Here is a 19,394-nt window from a genome sequence, read left to right on the forward strand (position 1 = left end):
CTTCCCCCCCCCCCAGTGGCATATTAAAATGTATAAATTTAAACTATAATATAAAAGTACTAAAATTCAAATATTGTTCAATGTTCAAGCATCCAGTTCACCACATCGTCTCAATTACTATTTACTCAGTGGTGTAGATGGGCTGACTCTAGGCTATCTGGTAGTTCATTGCTATTCCAGCCACAGAGGCTGGAGCAATCCCTGGCAGAGACACAAAGTGTTTAGGATCTCTTCTCTAATCAATTGTGATGATTACCACCAAAGCAGTAACTTTATAAATGTTTTATTTTCCCTCCAAAGGTCCCACTGGAGCACATTGAAAAAAAAAAAGCACTGGAGTGTGCTTTATATACACACAAATATGTTTATTCCAGAACTTTTTCCTTTGCTTTGCTATTGTGCCCAAGGAAAACATGCTTCTCTCTTTTTCTTGACATTTTCTGCCTAACCTTTCACATGCACTGATGTGCCAATGATTTTACAGAGATAAGTTTTTCTTTAAAATGTTGAATAATAGCAATGTTATACTGGCACTATCTTTTAAGGTTTTTTTTTTCAAGAATGATTTTTTTCTTAATGGAAAGTTAGGCTCATCAGAGGTAGTGGTATTGCAGGTATATACAACTTCTGTGGAGAATTATATGGCATTACCACAAACAACTGGAAATAGAAATTCCATACAATTCAGCAATCTTTCTGCTGGGTATATATCCTAAAGAAGAATCAGAATATGAACAGACATAGCCACACCAATGTTCAATGCAGCACTGTTCACAATAGCAAGAAGATGGAAATATTTTAAAGGCCCATCAGCGGAAGAATGGAAAAACAACTTTGGTACATACACACAGTGGAATGCTAAGCACCCCTATAAAACAACTGACACAACCACGAAGCACCTCATGATGTGGACGGACCTGGAGAACACTTTGTTGCATGAAGCAAAGGATGAATATTGTATGAGACCACTGTTTTACAGGGGAGAAAAAGCTAGCTTGTTATAAAGACGGTCATACCATACAGACTATGGAGTCTGCCAGAGCAGGGAGGGCAAGGAAGGGAGGATAAAGCTGTGAGTGACACGGTTGAAGAGTGTTGACTCAGTTGACAAGGAAGATGATGAGCCACAGGAGGAGGGAAATCTAAGAACAGGGAGAGGTAAGCTGAAGGGGGGTTTGGTTAGTAGTTCAGACAGTGGAATACAAAGTTAATGAGGTGAAATGTAATCCTCTACCTAAGTTACAAAAAAAACGTATGTGATCCAAGATAATAAATGAGTGTCTTAATAACTACATTTACAAGAACTTTTTCGATTCATTGAAAGGGCTCAGTCAGGGTGCGATGTAGCAATGATGAAAAACACAACTTTCCTCTGGTTCCTAAATGCTTCCTTGCCCCCCCACTATCATGACCCGAATTCTACCTTGCAAGTCTGGCTAGACCAGAGGATGTACTCTGGGACAGATAGGAACTGGAAACACAGGGAATCCAGGGTGCATGATCCCTTCAGGACCAGTGGTGTGAGTGGCAATACTGGGAGTGTAGAGGGAGGGTGGGTTGGAAAGGGGAAACTGATTACAAGGATCTACATGTGACCTCCTCCTTGGGGGATGGACAACAGAAAAGTGGGTGAAGGGAGACGTCGGACAGAGCAAGATATGACAAAATAATAATTTATAAATTATCAAGGGTTCATGAGGGAGGAGGTAGCGGGGAGGGAGGGGGAATAAATGAGGAGCTGATGCCAGGGGCTTAAGTGGAGAGCAAATGTTCTGAGAATGATGAGGGCAATGAATGTACAAATGTGCTTTACACAATTGATGTATGTATGGATTGTGATGAGTTGTATGGGCCCCTAATAAAACGATTAAAAAGAAAGGGCTCAGATTGATTCGAAATATAATTTTCCTCCTGTAAAGATCTAATTTCCATTTTGTTTAAAATTTGAAATTATTTAAGAGGAAAGGTGATTTGAACAGCACATAGCAATGTGCTAACTGTATAAGCATATACTGCCCATTTCTTTCCACTTGGGAAAGAAGGAATATGGCATTAACTTCACTAATCGTACCATTTTGAATGAAAGATCGTAGCTATACGGAAGATAATAATGGCTTTTTGTTAAAGGTATTTATGAAGCAAACCCAAAATTCTTTTTCTGGAGGTTGGAAGATTTTGGTGTTTCATAAATGTAACACTTAAACAAAAGTTTTGAACTTTACCTCTTGGAAAGATTATTTAGGCAAAGCATCTTAAACCACAGCTCATTATTTCCTTAGAGAACTCCAAATTTCAACTACATTGATTATATTTCTATTAAATATTTAAACGAACATTGTCATGCCATCATTTTTTTAGTCTGTCATTTTAATTCCAGACTCTGTTGCAAAAACAGAGATCATTTACTTGTTCAAAGCAGGAGCCCTGATCACATGATCCCTTCCTGTCCTTTCTGACTCTATTATTAAATATTTGAGATTTATTAGTTTTGATAGAATTAGTTCCAGAATAAAAACTTGTTAGCCTTTTCTAGTACAGCATTCCAATTATATGACTTTAGAGCCTGATTTTTTTAGTTTAAAAAACAGCTTTCGGGTGTGGAACCTTGAGTTAGTTTCTTAACCTCTCTGAAAATGAGTTTTCTTTTCGATAAAGATAATCACAGTATTTCACCAAAATCCTACAAGGTCTTCTTGACCCAGACTCAGGGAATTTATCTGGGCTCCTGTTGTAGATTTTTTTGTTAAATTATTTATATTATTGTGATATATATGTGTCTTCATATGTATGTATAATACATGAGTAATATTCATACAATACTCATGATACTCTGTTACCTGAAAAATAACAGTAATAATAAAAATACTCCCAGCCTGCTCCTTGAACACTTGTAACAAAAGGACTCTTTTGGGTTTATGTGTAAGGCACTGCGTGTGGCTTCTGGAGGATGATATTTAGAAGCAGAGAGGGGATAAGAGGACTTGGCATATTCAGATCGGCTTTATGATCAATGAAAATAGATCACAGCAAAAATAAACCTCACATCATAATGATCATAGCAAGTCCACAAGAAACCAAAATAATAAAATCAGAATCGACTTTGCATGCATTCACTATATATTAAAAATCCAGAACACAAACATTAAATAATCAAATCTTTTTTATTTTTTTCTTTTCCTATGGCATTTCAAGCATCTGAAATCTCTTGTATTGAAATGGTATATGAAAAGAACTGATCAGATTTTCAATAAATAAACTATTCTTCCATAAGTATTCCTAAGTAAGTGCAGGCAGTTTTAGAGCATTCTTACCTGGATGAGATGTGACGGCACTGTGATGATACAGGCTGAAAGGGAGTTCCGCAGAAGACCACGGAGGACATAAAGGAATTTGGTAAGATTGTGATTGTTGTCACAGTTTTCTGTACAGCAGATGTCATCTCCCCACAGAGGTGAACCAAGATTCTGAATTCCTATTCTTAAAATGTTTTTCTGTTTTTTCTAAAGGAAAATAAGGAGTAAACATGAAGTTTTGTGAATGAAAAGGACACTTCTTTTACTTTTATCTGCCAAGTCTTATTTTTATTTATATTAGATCAATGAGATAACATCAACAGACATGGTAAAAAGTTTTATGTACATTTATAAAAAGCCAACAGAAAGCCTATGTTTTAAATGGCAAAAATGTCTAGGAAGTTTTCATAAACTGTATCTCCTGCTGTCCTTTATTATATATTATATATCAGTTATTATATGTCTATATAATAATATATATTATTATACAGATCATCTATTTATTATATCTTTGGATATATGGGGGTAGTCTTCAGAACGTTAAAAGATAAATGGAATTAAAAGATAGTATAATTTCTGTATGAAGTTTCTGAAGATCCTTTGTGTAAGCAGTTGTATTAGTCTGGGTACTTTAGAGAAACAAATCCACAGAAACTCATGTATAAGAGAGAGTTTTATATATAGATTAAGTGTATCAAGAAAACATCCCAACCCAGTGCTGCCCAAACCCACAAGTCCAACATTAACCCATATGTCCGATACCAATCCACAAAGTCCTCCTCCATCTCACAAAACACATACTATGATGCTGACTACAGGAGGAAAGCTGAGTCAGTCAATATGTAAGCATCTCTGAGCTGGCAGGGGTCTCCACGCGGGTGCTCCAGCACCCAGGGCTGCATCGGGGTAGGTCCACGTGGCTTCTCCTCGGGGATGTCTTGCAGGAAGTCAGTCTTGCCAGTTGAAGCAGGGAACTGCTAAGGCAGCTGCACTCTGGTACGACCATCACAAAGCAACAGACCCGAGAACTAGAAAGGCGAGGCTCACAGAGCCATTTATCCTCTGCTGTTCAATTAATACCACATGTTTTTCGGCCAGGTTGGCACAATAAATTACTCAGCAGTAAACACAAAAGTACATATGAGGTGGGGCAAGAAGTTCATGGAAAATGGATTAAAAAATAAAACTTAAAGCAAAATGAAGTGGTTAGGCGCTATTGAGTCCATGCTGCCTTATAGCACCGCGATATGCAACAGAACAAAACACTGCCTACTCCTGCCCCTTCGTCTCGATTGTTTTTATGTTTGAGCCCATCGTCACAGCCACCGTGTCAGTCCATCTTGTCCACGGTTTTGCTTTTCTCACCATCTCCTCTACCTTACCAATCATAAGCTACTTTTCCAGGGACCATTATCCAAAGTATGTGAGATAACATCTCACTATTCTTTCTTCTAAGGAGCATTCTGGCTGTGCTTCTTCCAAGACAGATTTGTTTGTTCTTCTGGCAGTCCACGGGACTATGAATATTCTTCACCAGCACCACAATTCTTCTTTGGGCTTCCTTTGTCATTGTCCAACTTTCACATGCATATGAGGTGAGTGAAAATACCGTGGCTTGGGTCAGGAACACCTTAGTCCTCAAAGCAACTTCCTTGCTTTTGATGTATATATAAGTTTTATTTTTTCAACATGAACACCTTCAACATTACCTCATCCTTTCTTAAGACAAGCTATCCATTTGTAAAAGACTGACTTCTTGATTCATCATCCCCATAAATATTTCATGAAGCATCAAGAATTTCAGGAGCCTTTGTGCTGTAGTGATTACACACTGGCCTGCTAACCGGAAAGGCAGCAGTTCAAAACCACCAGCTACTCTGCAGGAGAAAGATGAGATTTTCTACTCCCAGAAAGAGTTAAAGTCTGGGAAACCCACAGGGGTAGTTCTACCCTGCCCTATAGGGTCACCATGAGGCAGAATTGACTAGATAGCAAGTGAGTCTTTTGGTATCAAGGATCTCACTATTTTGAAGCTTCACCATAAATTTTGTTTGTTTTTGCTTCAATTTTAGCAGAATTAATATTTCTCTTAAAGGGTTCTTTACAAGCTGATGTCTTATCCTTTTATTGCCTCAATTGGATTTTGTTCAGGTATGTACAAATGTGCTTGATACAATTGACATATGGATTGTTATAAGAACTATAAGTGCCCCCAATAAAATGATTTATTGAAATTTATATATATATATATAAATATATATATTTTTTGCCTGTAGATTCTTTCAAGATGGCAATTCAATGTTTAGCTTTTTTCTTGAGTTCTTTCAATTTCAGCTGTGAGTCATGGGAGTAATAGGCATATGCACACCTATTTCAATGGAGCATTATTCAGAGTAGCAAAAGATGGAAAGAGATGAATGGATAAACAGATTTTGGTATATAGATATACAGTAAATACTACAAAACTATAAAAAATAATGAGTCCAGGAAACAGCTTATACCAAGGATGGATCCGGCTGATATTTTGCTGAGTGAAATAATCAATCATGAAAGGACAAATAATACACGGTCTAGCTATTATAAAAAGTCAAGATTCAATATAGACAGAGGTCAACATTTTGGTGATGGGAAGGGCAATACCAGTTTGGGGTGATGCTTGTACCACTTTACCAAGGTAAATGGAGACACTAAAAGTACACAAGAAAGATTAACAATTTTGGTAAATGTTATAACATAATTTTTAGCAGCACTAATAACCAAAAATATGTGTGTAGGTATATATGCATGTATATATGAGTATAGAAAGTCATATATTAATAAATGGAAGTGCATATACAGGTTATCTGTAGTCACATATAGGGACAGTCTTCAAAAAGTTCATGAAAATGCATTATTATTAAAAATGGATCTTATAAAAATTTTGCAACAAAATTAACTCATACTAATATAACATTGCATTGGGTAAATCTGCTGCACCAGACCTTTTAAGAGTATTGAAGAGTAAGGGTGTTACATTGAGGATTAAGGTGTACCTGGCCCAACCCATGGTATTCCCCATTGCATTATATGCATGTGAAAACTGGACATTGAAGAAGAATATTGAAAGTATCATGGACTGTTAAAAGGACAAACCGATCTAAGTTGGAAGAAGTACATTAATAGTGCTCCTTAGAGGTAAGATGGGAAGATTGTGTCTTACATACTTGGGCATATTTTCAGGAGAGGCCAGTCCCTGGAGAGGGACATCATGCTCAGTAAAGTGGAGGGGCTGTGAAAAAGAGGAAGACCTTCCAGAGACGGACTGTCACAGTGACTGCATCAACGGGCTCAAGCATAGGGACAATTGTGCGGACGGCCATAAGACCATGCAGCATTTCCTTCTGTTGTGCCTGGGGCCACTATGAGTCAAAGCTCACTTGATGGTAGCTAGCAGCAACAACAACAGCTCATGTATATCTTGGATATATACCTAGGAGTCTAAGTGATGTGTCACAGGTATTTCTATTTTTAGCTTTTTTGGGCTGGGCCATATCATTCTCTATCAAGATTGTACCATTTTACAATTCCACCAACAGTGCTTAAGAGTTCTAATCTCTTGTGAAAGTAGATAGTCAGATAAAGAGAGGAAAAACCCTTGACAAGACATACTGACACAGTGGCCACCACCAGGGCTGAAACATACCAATGACTGTAAGGATGGCACAGGATCAGGCAAGGCTTTCTTCCATTGTGCATGCGATCAGTTAGAACAGATTCGAAGGCACCTAACTACAACGCATATCTTATAGTGGTTAAGTGTATCCTAGAGCTCTTACGGTGTTCTTTTACCACAAGGAAAGGATGTGAATTAATTAGTGATTGCTTTGATTTTTTTTTTATTATAAAAATTTTCAAACTTCTCTAGTTGTTCTAGTCTAGTCTGCTAGCCTTAGATTTATCCCTCCTCTGCATCCAACAGCCTGTGGTCTTCCTGCTTCCTAGTTCATCAGCACCCATAGCTATATGAGTCAGGAGATGCCTCCAATTTAACATTTGACCCACAGATTTGAATGGGACAGGACTTATCCACTTCTACAATTGTATGAGCCATTTTCTTGATAAAAGAAAATTCTCTCTCACTCTCTCTCTCTCCCGTCCCATCTCCCTGGCTTTGCTTCTCTAGAGATCCAGCCTTATATAACAGCAATTTAGGTTTCTACTCTAAATATCTTTACAAATGAGATATACTATTTTATTTATTATGGAAATTAATTATAAGCAGTATAAAAATAGATTGCTACTGTTTCTGAGTCTATTTTTATATGTATAATATGGTTCATATGAAAATGGCATGATATAATACGGTTTATATGAAAATGGCATGATAGAGAAGATAAGATGGGATTTTCTTTTTAAAAAGTATTTATTTGAAAGTCAGAAGATTATTTTGACTCAGGTATGCTATTTTTGGAAGTAGTATGTGACAGACACATTTCTGGGTTTTGCCCAAGCTCACTACAGTTTGTAAGCAAGCATACTCTAAAAAATAAACCCACCGCCATCTAATTCATTCCAACTCAGAGTGACCCTGTAGGGCAGCAGAACTGCGCCCGTGGGTTTCCAAGACTGTAACTCTTTGAGTAGAAAATGTCTCATCCTACTCTTGTGGAGCGGCGGGTGGTTTTGAGCTGCTGACCTTGAGGTTAGCAGCCCAGTGCATAACCCACCATGCCACCAGGACTCCTTTTTGAGCAGACATACTAAGTAGATAATTTATCAAGTCATACAATTATTTTAAGTTAATGATATATAGAAATCTATTAACTATACTTCAGTTACAGTCAAATTAGGAGTTAATTTTTATAATGAGTGGCACATTTTAACTTAATTTCAGTTTTTTAAGTATTCATGGTATTTATCATCAAAATGCCCACCTCAATCCTGTCTTTACAAGAGAAAATAGTAATAGGATCCTTGGTTCAGAGAGCCAAAACAGCTCCAGTTTATTGCCTACCAATTTTCATTAAGAAAAAAAAGTAATTCCTGAAAATAGTATTGTTTATACCCAAATGAAAAGGAAAAGAAAATTTCATTCCTTTTCAATAATCATTTATTAAGAGTTCTTAGGGGGTTTGTGATGTATTGCTTTGCTGTTTCCCTTGCTTTCATTGCATTCTATAACATTTCTTCCCCTCACAAGATATGTCATCATCCTGAAAGAGCAGCACTCTGCACACTGTACCACAGGAACTGTTATGACATGCCTGTTTCCATGGCTACCACAGCAAGTGGGGAAGAGGTGTCTGTCAGGGACCAATTTACCTCTCTAGACAGGCACTGCACCAAAGGGAAGACATGATACCCACAGATCTTAGCTGGAACCCAAAATGGAGCAAGAATGAACAACATAAAATTATACTAATACCAAAGGCCATCACAAACTGTGACCCATATGAAATATGATTTATAAATAAAAGCCTTTGCTTCACCACACACACATAAGTATTTTCAACCTACTATTACATTGATGAACAAAATGAATTTCAAATAATTTATTTTGCTGTTAATAATGTGCTAAGCATAGCAATAAAGTTTAAAGCAATATTTTTAAATCTGTGAATTAAGAGCAGATAGAGCTGATAATGACCTAACGATGATCCTTTGACTTCATTGTCTTCTTTAATAAAAATAATGGTGCTCTAGAAATATTTCTGCTAATATGAGTGCAATGCAAATTTTTTATCTGATAAAGCAATTAAAATCCTCAAGGAAGAATTCTGTAAGCTATAATAGCTAGAAATAAGATTTCCCTCATTTTGTTTAACTTAAACTAACTGGAACATCTTAATGGTGAGAATTTGGAGGAAGTTTTTAAAAATAGAGCTCTACAGAGAAATAGTTGTTATAAAATATTTTAACATAGGAAATAAAACCACACCTTAATAAATGAAATAACTCAAAGGATAACACTATAAGAAATAAAATCTGAAGTCAATTTTACTCATAAGGTAATTTGAAATCAAGTCCTGAATAAGAGCGCCATGAACAATTTAGCCAGGAAAGCACAATTCTTGCTGATTCAAAAATAATTTTCAAAACGTGGCAGCATTCAAACTTGGAGTGCCATAAATAAATAATTGAATATAATCAATGTTGATAGTGCAATGTGCCCATGTTATGTGTATTCACTGGAAACTGCTAAAACTTTATATTCACATTAATAGTAGAACTAAGGCCGCCCATACTCTCTGATTATCTATCTCTTCAGTGCTTGGAAACTGTTGATTATCCTAAGACCTTCTGGGTTCACCCCTAGATAGTCTGAAAGAAACATTATATACACGATTATACCCGATTGAAAACAGCTTTGAAGGTATTCAATACCTGGGGATTGGTTCCATCAAATCCATCCTCATAAATGATGCTCTGAATGAACTGAAGTAGCTTTAGGTAGCCATGGGTCAGATAACTGTTGGTAAGAAATAGTTCAAATAGATAAATGGACTAATTTCACAGGAAATACAAAATCAAAGGTAATACATTAAGTAAATAATTTGAAGGTACATAGTTATTAGATTACTTAAATACAAAAAATTAGATGTTTTGAACAGTACTTAATTGTTCAAAAATATAAAGTCAATACATCCAGGGAATAATTCACATAAGCTTTATACTCACTAATGTTCTGGACATCACAGGAAGATCAAGTCTTTGGAGACTGAGATGACTTAATTATGTCAGGCTCAGTTACCGCCAAGAAAATTAATGATCTAATGAAGCAACCTTAAAGATGAAGCCACTATAGCTTTTCAGGAGTAATCATAGATAATTAACACATAGTTAATGAACTGCCTATGCCAAATACACCTGAATCAATGTCCTGATCACCTGAGTTTAATCTTCCATCAAAGTTTTAATTTTCTTAGGACAAATAATAAAATAGTAGTAATTTAAAAATGAGATCTTTTAAGACAAATGAAGACAGAGTATGATTCTCACTACATTCACTATTTACCCACTTCCTTTGTTTAAAAAAATAAAATATTAAAATGTATGGGTTTAAGAGGATTATCTAAATCATTTCCCACATGGATATTAGCATGAAGGTTCCTATTTTAAAACATTTTATAAATGCTATGAGATATTTCAAAGAAAATTTAGCTAGAGTGAAGAAAATCTACTTTATGTTAACAGAGTTTAAGGTTTTGCATAATGGACAACCTGTGTGCTTTGGCTTAACATTTAATAACATGATAATAAGGCTCTGAAGCATAGCTCTTCCAGAGACATTTTAAGTGCCTAATGCTGTAAAAGCTGTGGGAGATGTTAAAGAATGAGTATTTGTTTAACTGTGGTTCTAAGTAGGGCAATCATACAGTCAGAAGAATGTTCTAAAGAAAGAACAAAATACAATTTGAAGCAGACATGTAACATTAAAGAATAATAAGGTAGGAAATATGGCAGGCTGTTTAATGTACAAAACCAATGGTAAGTGGTTTAAAATAGGTACAACGCTATAAAGTCTTCGTTAAGCAGCCACAGCTAGTCCAAAGTACCTAGTTAACAGAGACAAAGAAAACCAAGAGAGGAGAATGCTATTTTATGCAAAAACAAACATGGCTAAAGATAATGGAGGATTTTTAAAAAATGGGATGATTATTTCTCCTGTGGGTAACTTGGCCTGCCTTCTTCCTTCTTCCCTCCCTCCTCCCCTTCCTCTCTCTTTCTTTTATCCTTCCATTCACTGCTTTAGTAACTTGACTGTCAATTAAAAATACCATGGGTTACATGGGCAGTTTTTCATTCTCAAGAATGAGGAAATGTGTTTATAAATAGTAATATTCCCGGAGGCTAGTTCAACGTTCAGAATGCAGTGCTGCTGTCCAAACACAGGAGACTCAATTCCTGTATGTTTTCCATAGCTTTGCATAGGAGGTAAAATCTGGTCAGGTCCTAGAGTTTGAAATGACTTCCAGCCAACCATTTGAGGAGTTTCAGTATATGTTAAAGAAGGGCAGATCAAGAATATATCCAGGATATCATAATCTATCAATAATAGACCAAAGGAACAATAGACATTATTTCATATAAGTAAAAAGTTAAGCATTTTTTCCTTTGCTCAAAGTTAATCAATTTTAAAAAATTGCCTGTAATTATAAGTAAATTTGCTACTTGAGGATACATTATTAAATACTACATACATAAATATTTCTTAGATTTTAGTTGCCACTATTTTCTACCCACTGTGATCTCTTATTCATTTCAAATGCTTACAATCTGTTAAAGTAACACAGTAGACCTAAGATTCTCCTCATGGAAGGAAGGAGTGTCTTTGGATGCGAGAATAAATACAAAGATACAAAAGCAGCATATTTAATTCACTTTCCTTACTTAATATGGTAGAAAATAATCCAACTACCAGCAACATAAGTTTCTTGAACTTAAAATAGTTTTCTAGGAAGAGAAAGGGCTTATTAACAAAACTTAATAGGAGAAAATTAACACATTTAAAGATATTAATTGTAAACATTAATTTGGAGGTACATGGGATTAGATTTTTTTAAAAGCTGAACTTGTTGATATTAAGCACTGCTAACTTCTCTGCCAGCAATACTTATCATAATATCTATTTGCTAAAAATAATTACCTTCTATTGTGTTCTAAAACTTTGGTTTTGTTATTAAACAACTTTAATATTTATGAGGTTTTCTAACCTCACTCCAAGCAGGTTAGTAACTGATAAAACACGAGTTGGCAAGATGGTATCCTAGTTACAGAGAAGACCCAAACGCCCTCATTTATATTTGCACACATTTAACATAGGTTAGCTTATCAAAGGCTTTTAAACATGTTTCAAAGGTAGCACATCAGTGTAGTATAACAAGTATACTCCACTGCCTGGTTTTCATAATTTTCACAGCTTTTATATTTAAAATGATCTATCTTGAGAATCCAGTTTGTCTTCAAAATTATACCCGTATGAAGAATAGAAAAGCAACTTCTGGAACTTGACATTTTCCCTGTACAAAACTTAAAAACTTAAGTTTTTCTCATTTAAAAAATGTGCTCCTCATGATTCTGCTTACACAGTCAAGCACCACATAATGTGTTCTGACAATATCCAACTGCATACACACCTGTGGTCCCCACTCCCATGAAGCCTATTATATTAAAAATTCAAGGTACATTCAGTGGTTTATAGTAGGAACTGAGTGCTACTTAGTGTGGTACATCAAAAAAATGATTGCTATCTGTGTTAGACAGGGTTCTCTAGAGAGATAAAACCAAATTGCTGATAATTTAATATACTTATTTATAAAGATAATTAGATATATAACAAGAAATGTTAAATCATATACAGATAAATATATAATACAAGAAATGAACAGTTAAATTATAAAGCACTACAAATGACTCAGTGCAACTCACTCCCATGACAGAGTTGTGAGACACTAGCTGTCCTTCAAGTCTAGTCTGCTGCCAGGTTTTCCTCTATATTAAGAGAGAGCTAGGCTATCTCAGCACAGCAGCCAATCACAAGGCAGGTCACCAACTGTCACCAACCACCACTCCCCAGCTCCAGAGATGTCTTAAAGGGACCTCAACCTACAGCGACACAGTTCATAGGCTAGGCGTCCCATAGGTAGTATAGCCTGTAAATCGAGGCACAAAACAAGCAAGGCAGCCGCACATTGGTCCGATGATCAAAGAGCGAGAGACAAGAAAGGCGAGGCTCATCGAGCCATTTATTTCACCGCCCTTCAGTTAATCCCACTTGTGTTTATTGGCCAGGCTGGCACAATAAACTGTCTCACTATCGTTACAGTATTTTTATATACAAAAGACCCTCAATGAGATGGGATTGCACAGTTCCTGTACCAACAGTCTCAACATAAAAATTGTAAGGCTGACACAGGATCATGCAATATTCATTCTGTTGCATATAAAGTCCCTATGAGTTGGAAAGGAGTCAATGGTACCTCCTAGTAACAGAGGCTAAGTGATTTGCTCACAGTTGTAGAGCAACTAAGTGAGAGAAGTGGCATTTAAAAGCTAACTTTTCTAAAACTTCAAATTACCAGATGTTTTGGCCACACTAAAATGAAAGATAAGAGTTAGGTACAGATTCAATGGAAAGTCTGAATAGTTAACCCGGGCTCCGATGGGGGTTGAGCAAAGCTCCTTTTAGCACAAGAAAATGTATTATGGGTTAGGTGACATCAGTTTGGTTCCGACTCATAGTGACCCTGTCTATATACAACAGAATGATACACTGCCCGGATGGGGGCCATCCTCACAGTTGTTTTTATGTTTAAGCCTATCAATGCCACGACTGTGTCAATCCAGCTTGTCAAAGGTCTTCCTCTATTTATTTCAGTGGTTCTCAACCTTCCTAATGCCATGATCCTTTAATACAGTTCCTCATGTTGTGGTGACGCCCCAACTATAAAATTATTTTCGTTGCTACTTCATAACTGTCATTTTGCTACGGCTATGAATTGGGTGACCCCTGTGAAAGGGTCATTCGACCCTCAAAGGGGTCGCGACCCACAGGTTGAGAACAAATGCTCTATTTCATTACCCTGCTACTTTAACAAGTATCAGAGACTGGTCCCTGCTGACAACATGTCCAAAGTATGGAAGATGAAGTCTCGTCATCCTTGCCTCTAAGGAGCATTATGGCTGTACTTCTTCCAAGACAGATTTATTTGTTCTTTTGGCAGTCCATGGTACTTCAATTTTCCTCACCAACACCATAATTCAATATGCAATATACATTTTAGGAAGGTATTTCTCTTTTAGCTGCATCCATGAGGTCTTTGAAATCCTTTAGTAGAGCCGATGGTTAAGCACTTGACTATCAGGTTAAACGTTGGCAGTATACGCCCAGCTAGAGGTACACATCCACTGCTGTAGAGAAGACTCACAGTGACCCTATAGAACAGAGTAGCACTGCTCCTTACAGTTTTTGAGACTATGCATATTTATGGAACTGATACCATCATCTTTCTCCTTTGGAGTGGTTTTTGGGTTAGCAGCCAAGAAGTAAGCAAACCCATGTCAACCAACTGTACCATCAGGGTGTCTTCCTTCAAGATTGGCCTGGCAATCTTTTGAAAGGTCATGGTCTTGGAAGCTCTAATGGAACAGTTATCTTCTGCACAGAGGCGTTTGCCATGAGTTGAAATTAACTACTTGGCAGTGGGTTGGTTATGAGGCCTTCACCAGGAGGTCTCCTTCGGATGAACTTGGTGCATGGCATATAAAAAACCACTTCAATTTTGGGGGAAAATGTAGATTTAGAAATCTATATATACTGCATATATATACTAGATACTAGTATACCAAACCCACGGCCATCGAGTCATTTCTGACTCATAGAGACTCAATATAGAGTTTCCGAGATTATCTTTATGAGAGATGACAGCCTCATTTTGTTTCTGTGGAGCAGCTGGTGGGTTTGAACCCCCAGCCTTGCAGTTAGTACCCAATGCTTATCCCATAGCACCACATCCACCACAACATCAAAAACCATTGTCGTGGAGTCGATTCACACTCATAGTGGCCCTATGTAGGGTTTCTGAGGCGGTATATCTCTTTAGGAACAGATAGCCTCATCTTTCTCCCATGGAATGGCTGGTGGGTTTGAATCGCTGACCTTGTGGTTAGCAGTCCAATGCTTACCCAACAACTCACAAGGGCTCCTATACAAATTATGCTGAAAATCGGGGTGCAGTTCCAGCTATGTCAATAATTATGTTTTTGGTTCTCAGTTCTGGGTTTCAAAATTTTATCATCTATAAGTTGAAAGAGTTACATTCCATAGTCCCTCTTGTCCATTCTGACTTTTAAAATTATATAGTTCAAGAACATTTTTTTGTTATCAAAATGATTCATTGTTGAATTCTTAAAATAGGAACTTCTGGTGCATTTAAATATTAATTTAATGACTTGACAGAAATTCTTTGGGAAGAACAACTGTTATCACCCCCAGCTAGGATTAATTTAAAGTGAGGCTGAATCATTTGTGGCATTACTATGCAAATCAAGGAGAAAATATGATTCATATTACCAAAGTTCTATTTGCACATATATTTTAGATATTCATCTATGACACATAGTGAGATAAACTCGTAAAGCAGTAGGCACAATATCAAGTGTCTCAACTAATTGCATGAAACAGTTTGTGGAGCTATTTACATTAGCATATAATTTGCATGTGACTATAGAGACTGTGAAGTCTATTCACAAGTAATTTTCAAGGTAAAAACTTCATTACTGTTACCCTAAAGGCTGTTATTTCTTGATTGTTCTTCTCTGATCCTTTTCACCTCACAATGCTTCGCCATGGATGCGCAGCTAAGAAGTGTTAGCAGTGTTTCTGGGGCACCAACAAGGGCAATGAATGGTCAGCAGAGACTACTGGGACACAGCTGAGAGAATACTAAGAACAAGAGTATAAAAGGTATGCATAGGACAAGGAATCCCCTGGGTTTCGGTGATACTATTGAGAGATGTTGTAATCTTTCATGAAAAATAATTCACTCTAACATCCTTTGATTATTAATGTAAATAAGTCATTAGACCGTGTTTTGAATTATCTTTCATTGTTGCTGCCATCTTTCTAACCCTAGGATATTATTCATATTTCTGACTCTTAAGTTTCTTAGTTCTTCGACATCCTCTCCTCAAATGATTTAGTCTCCTACTTCCCTAAGTTGTTCACCCCCATGGACAAACCTTAGATCTTGTATTATCAATAACCACTATCCTTTTGTACTCTCAATATCATGCCTCCCCTGTAACAATCACCTGTTTCCTTCCAATGGCTACCCACACACAATCATTTGATTCCACTGAGAATTAACACTCATAAAAATACCATCACTTCCTGGTGCCCGGCTATCAAGAGATAAAGTGTCTGGGGTCTTAAAGGATTGAAGATAAACAAGTGGCCATCTAGCTGAGAAACAATAAAACCCATATGGAATAAGCACACCAGCCTGTGTGACCATAAGGTGTTGATAGGACCAGGTATCAGGCATCAAAGACCCAGAACAAAAAATCATATCAATGTGAATGAGAGGGAGTGCGGAGTGCACACCCAAAGCCCATCTGTAGACAATTGGACATCCCCTTACAGAAGGGTCACAAGGAAGACACAAGCCAGTCAGGGGGCAGTAAAGCACCAGTGAAACTTACAACTTTCCTCTGGTTCTTTAATGCTTCCTCCCCCCCCCCACCACACACACACTATTATGACCCCAATTCTACCTCACAAATCCAGCACAGATCATGTGCATGGGTACAGATAAGGGCTGAAAACACAGGGAATCCAGGACAGATAACCCCCTCAGGGCCAATAATGAGAGTAGTGATACCAGGAGGGGAAGGATAAAGTCAGGGGAGAAAGGGGGAACTGATCACAATGATCTACATATAAGCTCCTTCCAGGGGAATGGACAACAGAAAAGTGGGTGAAGGGAGACATTGGTTGGTGTGAGACAAGAAAAAAAAATTATCAAGGGATCATGAGGGAGCGAAGGTGGGGAAAGGGGGAAATGAGCTGCTACCAAGGACTCAAATAGGAAAAAAATGTTTTGAAAGTGATGATGGCAATATATGTACAAATGTGTCATAATGGATGGATGGATGGATTGTGATAACAGCTGTAAGAACTCCCAATAAAATGATTTAAAAAATACCATCACTTCCCTCCCTTCCATTCACCTCACCTCACCTTCTCTCTTCCAATTAAGTAATATTCTTGATCCATGATCTATCCTTATCTTTGTTTCCTTAGCAAAACTACACAAACTCCAAATCCACTGCCCCCTATGAGTTGATGACTCATAGGGGAGAAGCGCTACTAACAAACTCTCGTTAAATCCAGCTCGGTCTCCTTCACCCCTGCATTTAACCTAACTGGAGAAACACCCACCCAGGGTGACTGGTCTGGCTTTAGATTCATGGCCACAAACCTTAACAGTCTTAAGGCTGCCAGACAATCCCACAATGTCTACAGCCAGTCTATTTAGATGACTATTATACTTTCTCCTTTTATTAATTCAAACATCAAGTATAATGTCTGCCCCTTCTCTCTCAGTGAGGAACCTTTCACTGAGAAAACAGAAACAAATACAAGGACACCAGTCAGTACATAGATCCACCCATCAGTGTTTGCACCCAAATATTCTGACTTCTGAGCCCCAGTGGCATAGTGGTGACGAGTTGGGCTGTTTTGAAGGAAAAAGATGAGGCTTTCTACATATGTAAACAGATACTGTCTTAGAAGCCCATTCAGGCTGTGGCACCCTGTCCTATAGAGTTGCTATGAGTCAGAATTGACTCGATGGCAGTGGGTTTGGTTTGACTCTTTCTTCCTACATTGCCATAGGTGAGCTATCTAAACTCGTATACAATGCCTATACTTTTACCTGTGTACACACCTCATCAAATACACCACCACTGTAGCAATTCTCACCCCTGCCTCATAGACTCTCTGCTCTTTTCTTTCTACTACATGCTTCCTGTAATACACACTGTTATCACTGCCGAGTTGTACAAGCCCCCAATAAAATGATTTAAAAAAGAAAGAAAATGTTTAAAACTGATTGTAGTAGCAATTGTAAAAGTATGCTTGATCTATTTGAATTATGGAATGTTATGACATTTGTAAGAGCTCCAAATAAAGTGATGAATTTAAAAAACAACAATAACAAAAAAAACCATAAAACACTGGCAGACTAACTTCCTCTTCTGTGTATCATCTTGTTTCTCTGCACAGAACTCCTTACGTTTTCTAATGCTTTTGTCCAAAATTAATCTCCTTACATTTTTATTTAATCCATTCCAACTAGGTTGCATCATAACCATCCCATTAAAACTATATATATTTTTGGTCATCAATGACTTGCACTGGCTACGTTAAAAAACTAATTCTTGTTTTTTTTAAATCATTTTATTGGGGCCTCATACAACTCATCACAATCCATACATACATCAATCGTGTCAAGCACATCTGTACATTCGTTGCACTCATCATTCTCAATTGTTTTGTTTTATTGACAGCTTTTTATGATTGAATTCGTATCCTATGCAAGTTATCCATTTAAAGTGTACAATTCATGTGGTGAAGAAAACTGATGGTGCCCAGCTATCAAAAGATAAAGCATCAGGGGTCTTAAAGGCCTAAAGATAAACAAGTGGCCATCTATCTGAGAAACAACAAAACCACATGGAAGAAGCACACCAGCCTGTCCCGACTCGATTGCTGAAGACAAAGTGGGTGCATAAGCAAATGTGGTGAAGAAAGATGATGGTACCTGACTATCAAACGATATACAGCCTGGGATCCTATAGGCTTGAAGATAAACATGTGGCCATCTAACTGAGAAACAACAAAGCCCACATGGAAGAAGCACACCAGCCTGTGAGATCACGAGGCATCGAAGGGATCAGATATCAAGCATCAAAGACCACCCCCCCCAAAAAAAATAATAGATTTGTGAATGAGGGGGGAATACGGAGTGGGGACCTAGGGCTCATCTGTGATAAACTGGACATCCCCTTACAGAACGGCTGCGGGTAGGAGATGAGCCAGTCAGGGTGCAGTATAGCAATGATGAAACACAATTTTCCTCTAGTTCTTGAATGTTTCCTTCCCCCCCACTATCATGATCCCAATTCTACCTTACAAATCAAGCTGGACTGGAGGATGTACACTGGTACAGGTAGGAACTGGAAACACAGGGAATCCAGGACAGATGAACCCTTCAGGACCAGTGGTGAGAGTGGTGATACAGGGAGGGTGGAGGGAAGTGAGGGAGAAAGGGGGAACAGATTACAAGGATCTAGATATAAAACCTCTTCCCTGGGGGGCGGACAGTGGAGAAGTAGGTGAAGGGAGATGTTGGACAGTGTAAGATATGACAAAATAATAATAATTTATAAATTATCAAGGGTTCATGGGGAAGTGGGTAGCAGGGAGGGAAGGAAAAATGAGGAGCTGATACCAAGGGCTCAAGTAGAAAGCAAATGTTTTGAGAATGATGAGGGAAACAAATGTACAAAAGTGCTTGACACAATGGATGGATGTATAGATTGTGATAAGAGTTGTAC

General features: G+C 37.5%; 1 protein-coding gene across 3 annotated transcripts in view; it reads right to left on the bottom strand.

Annotated features, from left to right (window-relative positions):
• ELP4 (elongator acetyltransferase complex subunit 4) overlaps positions 1-19,394 on the bottom strand; it is a 255,782-nt gene that overhangs the window by 171,543 nt on the left and 64,845 nt on the right. For all 3 annotated transcript variants that reach the window (XM_004708262.2, XM_045291038.1, XM_045291037.1), the window contains exons 6-7: positions 9,657-9,741; positions 3,312-3,500 (exon numbers count right to left, since the gene is read on the bottom strand). In XM_004708262.2, the coding sequence (XP_004708319.1) occupies positions 3,312-3,500; positions 9,657-9,741 (274 nt within the window). The remainder of the gene's footprint in view (positions 1-3,311; positions 3,501-9,656; positions 9,742-19,394) is intronic.

This window comes from Echinops telfairi, unplaced genomic scaffold (assembly GCF_000313985.2).
Source record: "Echinops telfairi isolate 266 unplaced genomic scaffold, ASM31398v2 ScPeMD7_60;HRSCAF=208, whole genome shotgun sequence".
Taxonomy (NCBI): Eukaryota; Metazoa; Chordata; class Mammalia; order Afrosoricida; family Tenrecidae; genus Echinops; species Echinops telfairi.